Source organism: Scyliorhinus torazame, chromosome 18 (assembly GCF_047496885.1).
Source record: "Scyliorhinus torazame isolate Kashiwa2021f chromosome 18, sScyTor2.1, whole genome shotgun sequence".
Lineage (NCBI taxonomy): Eukaryota > Metazoa > Chordata > Chondrichthyes > Carcharhiniformes > Scyliorhinidae > Scyliorhinus > Scyliorhinus torazame.
The window spans coordinates 19,250,355-19,262,741 of record NC_092724.1 but is presented as its reverse complement, the minus strand read 5'-3'; the positions used below and the strand labels follow the sequence as shown (position 1 = coordinate 19,262,741).

At 45.7% G+C, this 12,387-nt stretch overlaps 1 protein-coding gene across 10 annotated transcripts in view; it reads left to right on the top strand.

Moving 5' to 3' along the window:
• The window catches only part of gatad2ab (GATA zinc finger domain containing 2Ab), a 160,072-nt gene that overhangs the window by 108,376 nt on the left and 39,309 nt on the right, over positions 1-12,387 (top strand). For all 10 annotated transcript variants that reach the window (XM_072482310.1, XM_072482314.1, XM_072482313.1 and 7 more), the window contains 2 exons: positions 9,190-9,319; positions 10,899-11,030. In XM_072482310.1, coding sequence (XP_072338411.1) covers positions 9,190-9,319; positions 10,899-11,030 — 262 coding nt within the window. The remainder of the gene's footprint in view (positions 1-9,189; positions 9,320-10,898; positions 11,031-12,387) is intronic.

Here is a 12,387-nt window from a genome sequence, read left to right as displayed (position 1 = left end):
CTTTTACTGTAAAGAATTTGATGTGATAACAGAATGACAGAACAGATTTGAAGGAATCAAATCTCCAACTCTTGTTCCAGAAATGATCATTTCTGCTGCTCAAATATCTGCACCTTCTCAATACACTTGACCAAAATTGACGTTCTGGAAAAGCTAAATAGAGTACCTGAATACTAAATAGCAGTTTATATAAAATGTATCATACATACATGTTATTTCACTTGTACCTATGGTAATTTGGTGTGAAGCTACAGCTGGCTTTCCTCTCTGCAAACCACTTGGGCTTATGATATTATAGGGGGAGGGAAACAAAAGAAAGATAGCATGGACACCTGTAAGGGAGTACCTTCTAAATATTAGCTATCCCTCACTCGCGAGGGTAATTATCTTCCATGTATCCCAAAATGACTGATGAGAACTTACAAATAGATCCAAGTCAATAAGGCAAGGATGACTTGTGAACAAGTTTACTCAAGTCTGACAAACTGCAATGTAAATGGGAAGAGCTTGAGTAGAAAGCTTGGCCTTGTGAGCAGAAAGAACTTGAGGAAAATATACCTCAAAAGTCAAAATGGACAACCAGAAAGGGGACAATGAGGAACAAAGAATCAGTGTGAAAAATTGTTCTGATGCAGACATTTTCACTACCTGACCACTCTGACAAGACACTTGCTTTATCCATGGCACGAACTGTACATTGGTATCGCGGTCTATCCATATAATTCAGTGCCATGACTTTGCCTGCCTTGGTGCATATACCATTGCAGTTCACTTGAGGTTAATGGAGGAGTTTGTTACGGTTAAGCAGGATGTTTATAGTCTACATCAGGAAGAGCATTATTGACATTTCCTGTATATATAAAGAAAGACATTTAGATCTGAAGAAGTGTCTCCAAATTTAATTGATTTTGTTTCTATGCAGTTTACAATCCCTTGCGCGGTAAGTTAGGAAAAGCTGAGAAACAGCTGATTCATAATGAATCCCATGGACTGGCTAGCTGGTTTCCTCATCTGTAAATCACCAAGTTGGATGCTATATCCTCTTGATGCCCCACATTTACAAATCCTGAGGTTTATTTAAGAGAGAACAATGGCTGTACTGGGAACATGCTGGCGTGCCAGAGTCTTTGCATTCCATTGGAAAAGTTCTGTGTCGCAATAGGTAGTGACTTGGAGGAGGCCTGTCATGTAAATTCAACTGTTTCAACCAATTAAACGTAAGCTTTTGCTGTCAATGAAAGGTTACCATTGATGTTAAAATGACCATTTTTCTGCTTTTCAGCCCTCTGAATATCTAATGGGAGTATTTGGGCTGGTTATTACCAAGATGGCCCTTTCACTGTGAAAATGATAATCCTTATTAGTGTTACAAGAAAGCTTACATTAGCAATGAAGTTACTGTGAAAATCCCCTAGTCGCCACACTCTGGCGCCTGTTCGGGTATACAGAGAGAATTCAGAATGTCCAATTCGCCTAACAAGCGCGTCTTTCGGGACTTGTGGGAGGAAATCGGAGCACCCAGCGGAAGCCCACACAGACACGGGGAGATCGTGCAGACTCCGCACAGACCGTGTCAGTGGCTGCTCTAAATGTATATTCCGCAATTAAACCCATCCTCGAAAGTTTCTTTTTAAAAAATGACTGGGGTATGAGCATCGCTGTCAAGACCAGTATTTGTTTCCTGTTCATGGTACCCATTGAGTGTTTTTTGAGCCACTGCTGTCTAGTTGATCAAGGAACCCCCATAGTTCCATTAGGAGGCAGTTTCAGGATGGTGCATGATTTGCAAGGGGACTTGTAGATGTAGGTACTCCTATGTAACTGCTGCCCTTATTCATTTAGGTGACGGGAGTTTTAGAAAGTGTAGCAGGAAGCCTTGGTGGCACAGCTGAGCCAGTGAGTGTTTAGGCCCATCAAGCAGAGGCAGCTTTGCCCGTGACTGTTTAAAACTCATCATGGCAAATATAGAGTACTATATTCATCATACTCCTGAATTGTGCCTTGTGGATACTGCAGAATCAAGATAGACATCCACAATGATGTACAAGTTCTCCATCTTGTATTCCATGTTACCGCCTCTGGAGATCCCCAGCATCACAGATGTCAGTCTTCAGCCAATTCAATTCGCTGCACGTGATATCAAGAAACTGCTAAAGGCACTGGATACTGCAAAGGCTATGGGCCGTGACAATATTACAGTCGTAATCCTGGAGACTTGTGCTCTTGAACTTGCCATGCCCCTAGCCAAGCTTTCCAGTACAGCTATAACACTGACATCTACCTGGCAATGTTGAAAATAGTCCAGGTATGCCCTGTACACACGCACCAGAACAAATCCAATCCGGCCAATTACAGCCCCATCAGTCTACTCTCGATCACCAGCATTATGATGGAAGGGGTCATCAATAGTGCTATCAGACAGGGCCGAGGTCCCAGGTTCGATCTCGGCTCTGGGTCACTGTCCGTGTGGAGTTTGCACATTCTCCCCATGTTTACATTGGTTTTGCCCCCACAACCAAAAGATGTGCAGGGTAGGTGGATTGGCCACGCTAAATTGCCCCTTAATTGGAAAAAATGAATTGGGTACGCTAAATTTTTTTTTTTAAACCTGCTGTCAGGCGCTTACTCAGCAATAACCTGCTCACGGGTGTTCAGTTTGGGTTCCGTCAGGGTCACTCAGCTCCTGACCTCATTACAGCTTTAATTCAAATATGGATGCAAGAACTGAATGCCAGAGGTGAGGTGAAACTGACTGCCCTTGACGTCAAGGCAGCATTTGACTTGAGCGTGGCATCAAGAAGCCCAAGAAAAACTGGTGTCAGTGGGAATCAAGTGAAAAGCTCTTTGCTGTTTGGAGTCAGACCCGGCATAAAGGAAGATAATTGTGGTGGATGGAGGTCCATCATCTCCGCTCCAGCACATCACCGCAGGAGTTGCTTAGGGTAGTGTCCTAGGCCCAACCATCTTCAGCTGCTTCATCAATGACCTGCCTTTATTCGGAAGGACAGAAGCGGAGATGTTCGTAGACACATGCACAATGTTCAGCACCATTCGTGACTCCTCGGATATTGAAGCTGTCTCCTCCGAGTGCAGCAAACCTGGCCAATATCCAGCTTGGGCTGACAAGTGGCAAGTAACATTCGTGTCACATGGACTTCAGGTGGCGGCAATGTGGTGAGCAGTCACTCATGCGGTGGCTTCTGTCAGGGTACTTTGTTTTTGGCCCTATTCGCCCAATTTCTGGTTGATGTTTGGAGGAAAACCTGAGTAATTTGATGGGATAAGAACCCCATAAAAGGTAATGCCCAACAATGCAGCAGACCAGCAAAGAATTGCTGCCAGACTCACAAGTCCCTCTAGCCTCATTGGTGGAGAAGATGGTGGAGGCTCCTGCTGCATCTTTGGCCTCTCTGTGAACACCAGAGATACTGGCAAGCTTCTTGGCAGAAGAATTCAAGAAGCAGTGGCAAGTGGTCTTTGAGGACCTGGAGAAGGCAATGGAAGGGGCTCTGGCCCCCAGCTGTGCCGCCTTGGTGAAGATGGATCAGCTGGTAAAGGAGCAAGTTTTTGGATCTCTTTTATTGTCACGTGTACCGAGGTACAGTGAAAAGTATTGTTCTGCTTACAGTCCAGACAGATCATTCCGTACATGAAAAAAAAGTAGGATGTAATAAATACACAATGTAAATACATAGACACAGGCATCGAGTGAAGCATACGGAGTGCAGTTCTACTCTGAAGAGAAGATGTATGAAGAGATCAGATCAGTCCATAAGAGGGTCATTCAGGAGTCTGGTAACAGCGGGGAACAAGCTATTTTTGAATCTGTTAGTGAGTGTTCTCAGACTTCTGTATCTCCTGCCCAATGGAAGAAGTTGAAAGAGCGAGTAAGCCGGTTGGGAGGATTCTTTGATTATGCTACCCGCTTTTCCAAGGCAGCGGGAGGTGTAGATTGAGTCAATGGATGGCAGGCAGGTTAGTGTGATGGACTGGGCTGTGTTCATGACTCTGTAGTTCCTTATGGTCTTGGGTCGAGCAGCTGCCATTTAAGGCTGTAATACAAGGGGTGGCCACTATTATAAAGCAGCCCACTTGATCCCTAGCCCTTCCACAAACATTCAATACCTCCACCACTGACGAACTGTCGCAGCCATGTGTACCTTCCACAAGGTGTACTGCAGGAACTCGACAAGGTTCCTTCAGCAGCATCTTCCAAACCCACGACCACTACCATCTAGAAGGACAAGAGCAACAGATACCTGGGAACACCACCATCCTGACTTGGAACTATATTGCTGTTCTTTCACTGTCGCTGAGTCAAAATCCTGGAATTCCTTCCCCAACAACACTGGGTGTACCTACACCTCAGGGACTGCAGTGGTTCAAGAAGGCAGCTCAACACCACCTTCTGAAGGGCATCTCGGATGGGCAATAAATGCTGGCAGAGACTGACACCCACATCCCATAAAATGAATGTTTTAAAATTCTAAATCTAAATAAAATAAAACAGTAATTCAAAAATGCTCCTTCAATCCTCAACGTATGAAAATAATTTTGGGTTCCCTGAGTTGAACGGAAATGTTTTTAGTCAATAGCATCAAGTTAAGGAGTGCAGCTTGCTCCGTTTTGCAGTGAAGGCCAGATATCAGTCCACATCCCAAAGCTGCCCCATGCTGACTTTCCTAACCATTAGATGAAAGCAAAATCTTGACCAAGTGCCTGAAAGTTTTGGGGGCTACCTCATTCCCCTGGAAAAGCCAAGCTGTCGCAAACCCGTCAGTGGTTCAGTTTAATATAAAATAACAGCGATGAGTTAAATGTACGTGTTTCTGGGCATTTTTGTGCTCCCACCTTCAGACATGAGCCATTTGAGAAACCTTCTCTTGGATTGGATTGGATTTGTTTATTGTCACGTGTACCGAGGTACAGTGAAAAGTATTTTTCTGCGAGCAGCTCAACAGATCATTAAGTACATGAGAAGAAAAGGGAATAAAGAAAATACATAATAGGGCAACACAACATATACAATGTAACTACAAAAGCACTGGCATAGGATGAAGCATACAGGGTATAGTGTTAATGAAATCAGTCCATAAGAGGGTCATTTCGGAGTCTGGTGACGGGGGAAGAAGCTGTTTTTGAGTCTGTTCGTGCGTGTTCTCAGACTTCTGTATCTCCTGCCTGATGGAAGAAGTTGGAAGAGTGAGTAAGCCGGGTGGGAGGGATCTTTGATTATACTGCCCGCTTTCCCCAGGCAGCGGGAGGTGTAGATGGAGTTAATGGATGGGAGGCAGGGTCGTGTGATGGACTGGGCGGTGTTCACAACTCTCTGAAGTTTCTTGCGGTCCTGGGCCGAGCAGTTGCCATACCAGGCTGTGATGCAGCCTGATAGGATGCTTTCTATGGTGCATCTGTAAAAGTTGGTAAGAGTCAATGTGGACATGCCGAATTTCCTTAGTTTCCTGAGTAAGTATAGGCGCTGTTGTGCTTTCTTGGTGGTAGCGTCGACGTGGGTGGACCAGGACAGATTTTTGGAGATGTGCACCCCTAGGAATTTGAAACTGATAACCATCTCCACCTCTGCCCCGTTGATGCTGACAGGGGTGTGTACAGTACTTTGCTTCCTGAAGTCAATTCCCAGCTCTTTAGTTTTGCTGGCATTGAGGGAGAGATTGTTGTCGCTACACCACTCCACTAGATTCTCTATCTCCCTCCTGTATTCGGACTCGTCGTTATTCGAGATCCGGCCCACTATGGTCGTATCGTCAGAAAACTTGTAGATGGAGTTGGAACCAAGTTTTGCCACGCAGCCGTGCGTGTACAGGGAGTAGAGTAGGGGGCTAAGTACGCAGCCTTGCGGGGCGCCGGTGTTGAGGACTATTGTGGAGGAGGTGTTGTTGTTCATTCTTACTGATTGTGGTCTGTTGGTCAGAAAATTGAGGATCCAGTTGCAGAGTGGGGAGCCAAGTCCTAGGTTTTGGAGCTTTGATATGAGCTTGGCTCTTGTAATGGTACATCATGTTTCTGTGAACATTCTTGTGCATAAAATAGTTACATCGGCTTAATTGAAAGTTTCAAAGAAATTTTTGAAATTCTCACATTAAGGACATTTTTTTAATGGCTGTAAAAAATATTTTTGTCCACATATCAAGTAGTCTTAAAATCACATCGAGCTTCTTAAACTAAAACCTGTGAGGGAGTGACGCCTGAGCTGGCGGAGGCCTGCTGTTTGTCTTAGCAAAGTTGCTTTTGCTGCCCGATGGCCTTCATTTTGTTTCAGTACCTGAGCCCGACCTCCCTTCACAAAATGAAGGCAATGTGTCACAGACCAGTTTCAGCCAGCTGTTGCCATGGATTCCACTGGGAGGGTGGTCATGTGACAGAGGAAGGGAAATGCCTAAGTCATGTGATAACTTTTTTCTGGGGCTAATTAACATACAGGAAGTTTGCTCCCAGTCACTTAGATGCAAGGATGCTGTCTGTGAGCTGATGAGTGGCATCATCTCTGCCAGAGCCTATTGATTGTCTTGACACTATGCGGGAAGCAACAAAAATATAACGTGTCACAACATTCCAAGAGCTATGTGAACATGCTGTTAGTTTAAAACTTTTATTCATTTCACTCCATAGTTGATAATAGTCCTGTGACTTGTTTTTTTAAAATTTTTAATTCTCCTTTTTCACATTTTCTCCCACATTTACATCCATCAACAATAAACAATAATCAGCAAGATATGTCAGTCCCAATAATAACAACGATCCCATCTACCCACCAACCCCCAAACCTCAACCCGCATGTTTACATCAACAAATGACAAAAATAAATCAGGGATTACCCGTAGTCACCCTTAATCTTACACAGCTCCCACCCCCCCCCCCCCCCCCCCCCACCCCAGGTCTCCAGCTCCTCCCGTCCACTGCCTCTTGTAAAACTCTTCCCCCCACCCTCGGTTCCTTCCCCCCAACTTTCCACCCCGGCTAGACCACTCGGACCCTGTTCTGCCAGGCTCCGATGGCCGCAGCCCCTCCCCCCACCTCACTCCCGCTCACTGGTCGGCTTAAACCAGCCAGCGTGGAGGCCCCCGCCCGGGTCCCTTTCCCACTTGCCCGGCCCTAGGAAAGCCCAAAGATCCCCTTTTAGCACACAAACCCCGCATATCCACCTACACCCCAAAGAACCCTCATTTCGAGTGAAAATCCCGTCCCTTCCCTTGTCCAAATATATACCATATTGGCTCCTTTAGTCTCTACACCCGCGCGCAGTGATACAAAAAAGAAGAAAATACAGTTATGAGGTTACATCGGCACATGGCCATTCCTCAATTTGTCAGTTCTGCCACAGTCCTTCTGCTTTCGCAAACTCCTCCGCTGCTTCCGCCGTTCCAAAATAAAAGTCCCTCCGCTTCACTGGATATACAATGCCGCACTGCACCTTGCTAATGTGCAGTGCCCTCTTCACCCGGTTGAAGCCAGCCCGCCTCCTTGCCAGCTGCACCGTAAGGTCCTGGTATACACGTGCTCCAGCCCACTGCACCACCCGCTTCTGCTTGGCCCAGCTCAGGACCTTCTCCTTCACACTGTACCTACGGAAGCACAGAGTCACTGCCCTTGGCGGCTCACTCGCCTTTGGTACAGGCCTCCACGACCGATGAGCCCGATCCAGTTCATATCGGGAGGGATCCTCCCCCTCCCCCAATAGTTTTGCCAGCATCGCGGCAAAATACTCAGTCGGCTTCGGTCCTTCAACTCCTTCGGGCAGCCCCACAATCCTCAAATTCTGTTGCCTGGATCTGTTTTCCAGGTCTTCCATTTTTCCTCGCAGATCCTTGTTAGTGTCCATCACCTTCCGCATCTCTTTCCCCATCGAGGCAAGTTGATCACCGTGCTGCAATAACGTCTCCTCCACTTCCTTCAGCCCCTCCCCTTGCTCTCGCACCTCCGCCACTGCGCTCGCCACCCCCGTCCTCACCGGGGAAACCGCCTCCTCCACCAGCACACTCAACCTCCCTCATCTCCTTCCTCACCGTCTCCATGCATTTCGCAATCTGCGTCAACTGCTTTTCAAATTCCGCAGCCATCACCCTTAGTTATTTCTTCAGCCGTAATCAGTGCGGCCTTCCCTGGTGCTCCAGCCTCCATTTTCCTTGGTGACCCCGCGGTGACCTTTCCACTTCCCGATGGACCTTCAGCTGTTTTTTTTTTCCGGCCGTTTTCTTGCTCACCCTCGACATTTTTCTTTGGGTTTTTTTTCCTCCTGTGTCTTCACTGTGCCTCCTCCGTGCCTTCTCCCTGCTTCTGCCGCCTCCGTGGACCCTGGGACCGGGCTTAAAGCCCCGAAAATGCCGTTCCCGAACGGGAGCCCTCCATTGTGCGCCCGCCTCCCGCCCGCCGTCACCGGAAATCGTCCTGTGACTTGTTGAGATGCAAAATTTTGAATTTTCAAGGTCAATTGTTTATCAAAAATATTAGCAAGAGTTCTACTCTCTTAATTGTCGTCTGCTGACTCTGCAATGCAATGTGGGACAATGAGAAATGTGAGGTCGGAGTTATATAAATCTCCAGGGGAACGGCAGGTAACTTACCCTCTCCCATGCCCCCCTCACAGTGATCTCTCCGTGACTGTTGATGTACATGTGAACAGTCAGATTATAAACCACACATTTGGACAGCTAAGAATGAGATTGGGAAGTTTACACAGCCTGTCGGAGCTGATGTTGTTTTCAAAATAGAAGTGCCCCCCCCCCCCAACAGCAACCAAAAAAACAACAAATCTGGTTACGTTTGTGAGCGCAGGTGATAGACATATTTATGTAGGTGTGGCCGAAGCAGCTCCCTGGGCGGTTGAGACTGAGGATCATCAAACAATAAAGATTATGTAAATCCTGTAAGAAATTTGGGAGCAACTTTGTTACCCAGAGAGGTGAGAATGTGGAACTCACTGCCTCAAGGTGCAGTTGTGCGGATTAGCATTAGGCCTTTAAAGGGAAAGCTGGGTAAGTATACAAATCAGAGAAAGGTATAGAAGGTAATACTGGTGAGTTAGATTTAGTAGAGTGGAAGGAGGCGTGTGTGGGGCACAATCACTGGCACAGACCAGTTGGACCGAATGGCCTTTGTGCTGTATATGCTGCCACTTCATTTCCATTTACCTCAACCGCCTTGTTCAAACTCTTATCCAATCTCTTACAGTGAAATGAAGAAGGGAAAGCGTGCCCCATCTCCAGATATCATCGTTCTTTCTGACAATGAACCTTCAAGTCCCAGGATGAATGGGCTCTCAAAAGACCGAGGAAGGAATGCAAATACAGATGATATTATGGTGAGACAGAACATTCATCAAAACCAGTAGCTTCAGTTTAATTTTTATTTTTAAAAAGCTAGGGCTTATGCGCCATTATCTTTGTTGTGTCTGATTTTGTACCTGGGATGAATGAAATAGGAATATCAAGGGCGGCACGGTGGCGCAGTGGTTAGCACTGCTGCCTCACGGCGCCGAGGTCCCAGGTTCGATCCCGGCCCCTGGTCACTGTCCGTGTGGAGTTTGCACATTCTCCCCGTGTATGCGTGTGTCTCGCCCCCACAACCCAAAAGATGTGCAGAGTAGGTGGATTGGCCACGCTAAATTGCCCCTTAATTGGGAGAGAAAATTTTTTTAATCGCAATATCAAAGGACCAGCAAAGACACGATGGGCCAAATGGCCCCTTTCTGTGTTTTATAATTTGAGCTTGCCTCCTTTTTCTCGCCGATTCCATTTTTTATGTAGCTAAAACAAATGTAACCTTATTCTTACTCCCGTTCCATTCACGGGATTATGCATAATATCCCAGTTCTTCCCTGAGTGCACCAGCTGTTGTAAAGGTTCACTTTATGGTGAAAACACTTTGGGAGTTTTTAACACTTTGTAGCTTGCCATTTCCATTTCATAATTCACTTTTAGAAAGTCTTTAAATTAGTTTATGAGCAGTCATCTTTACTTCTTGTTCCCGCTTCCTTTTTCTCCCCTGCCCTCAATTAAAGTGCCTTTGCTTAAGAGCCTGTTTCCTTTTTCTTTGGCATTCTTTATAAAGTCTCATTTTTTTTGAACTGGAAGACCCTACTTCATTCATTCAGTTCCGGGTCTGTACTGGCCCATTCTGAATCTGGTTGCTATGATCGGCTTTAGTGTCCTTGATTAGAGATGTGATATTACGCTCAATTGTCATAAAGTGCCCGTGCTGGCAAATGCAGATCGACTGGGCATTTAGATGGGATCAAACACTTGTGATGCCGCCGCAGCCAAACAGCTTGCTAAAGCTGGTTTAGAAACCTCCACTCAAACACTCGTGAGGGAGCTACTAAAGGCTGTCTGGTACCTGTGAAAATATATCCCAGCACAATTTGCTGGCTTCAGGAGACGCTATTGCACCATTAGCGAGCTGAGAATAATAGTGTTATCGTATTTCCAGCAGTGTCAATGTGAGCAGCTATTGATCAGAGGCCAGATGCTGGCACAATCTGAGAAAAAGCCTTCTTTCCAGCTAGGAAATGTTGTGGGGAAATAAGTGGAAGGGTATAAAGGACACCACAAACAGGGCATCACTAGATTTCCTGAATTAGCTGATGTCCAAGAGGGCAGTTGCAATTGATGCTCATTACCCTAGCCTGAAGGAAGAATTAATCTGGATTCCTGACCCTAATCGTGATCAAGTGAACCTCACTAAATATTGTGCTTGGCGTGGATTTAATCGGGTTCTGCAATCCTGCAACATTGGGTTAGCCCACTGACATTGAATGTCCACTTGAAGATTGACTGCTTAAACAAATTGGCCAACTCCTGTGTACCACTGGCCTTTAGGTGGGCAATGGGAGAGAATTGGCAGACTTTGTTTTTTAAGTAATACTGGCTTTTTCCTTTCAGAAAAGCACGCCAGAGGAACGAGAGAGGATGATCAAACAGCTAAAGGAAGAGCTACGGCTGGAAGAGGCCAAACTTGTCCTGCTTAAGAAACTTCGACAGAGCCAAATTCAAAAGGAAGCCACCATGCCGAAGGTAATCGGTACTGTTGTCGTCGTCTCTCTTGTCCCCCGCCTCCCATCGATGCCATGTTTTTACATTTTCTCAGTAAATGCAGTGGAAATATTTGTTTATACAACACATGCCATCAAAAAAATTTAAAACGCAGCCGTTTGGAATGGCTCAATGTGCCTGGAGTAGTTGTATGTGACTTAGATAAGAAGGTGAGAGAAATAGGAAGAATAGAAAGATGTGCTGAAAGGCTGCAATGCGACAGATAGAATGGAAGGAGACGACCCATGTGAAGCATAGTCACCAACATAGAGGTGGGCCAAGTGCCCTATTCCTGTGCTGTATATTCTCTGTAATACTATGTAATATAGAATCATAGAATCCCTACAGTGCACAAGGAGGCCATTCAGTCCATCAAGTCTGCACAGACTCTCTGAAAGAGCACCCCAACCTATGCCCAATCCCCAGCCCTATCCCCATAGCCCACCTAGGGGCAATTTAGCATGATCCATCCACCTAATCGGTTAATGAAGATAGAGCAGGAGATTGGGCATAGATGGGGTGCTCTTTTGGAGGGTCAGTGCAGACTCGTTGGGCCGAATGACCACCTGCTCTACAGGGATTCTCTGATTATAATGATCGACGTCCCCTTTGAAAGCCCACCCCCACTCTGCCACTTATATTTCACCTTTTGAAAAAACTTGGGGAGCTCACCTATTTTATTGTCTAGAATTTCAGACTTGATTTATGAACTGAAGATTTCTATGCTTGCATCCTCCAAACTCTCGCTTATATTTGACCTGCAAGATGTAATCGTTAACTGAAATGTAGCACTTGACTTAAAAATCATCACGTATTAGCCCCCCTCCACACCTCACCTCACACATGCACTCACACTCCACAGCCCTTTTGTTTGTTGTCCAATTATTTTTGGTAGCATATGTGCATGTGGACAATAGGTTAGCAATAGGATCTGGTGTGATTGCGATGTCTTCCAATATCTGACCACATGTGGTGCCTGCGCCAACACCTGGAGCCAGAAAAAAAGTCAAAATTGTTTCACATTCATTCCACTGAAAAGCATTCTGCTTTGAGTAGGTAATCTTAAGACTGAATTTTGGAGGAGGGCGTCATTTACAACTGCAGCCTGTGTGGTGGACTGGATTCTGGAAGCTCCTTTCAATCAACCATCCTTAAATGGGGCTTAGAAGGGCAATGCATAGCCTGTTAATTGCTTTGAAGCAATTAAATTATTCCTCCATCCTTCATCATTACTTTGTATCGATTTAAAAATTAATTTTCAAAATCTGGGGTCTTTTTATTCAGTTATTTTTTTAAAAAATATTTTCTCCAATTAAAGGTCAATTTAGAGTGGCCAATC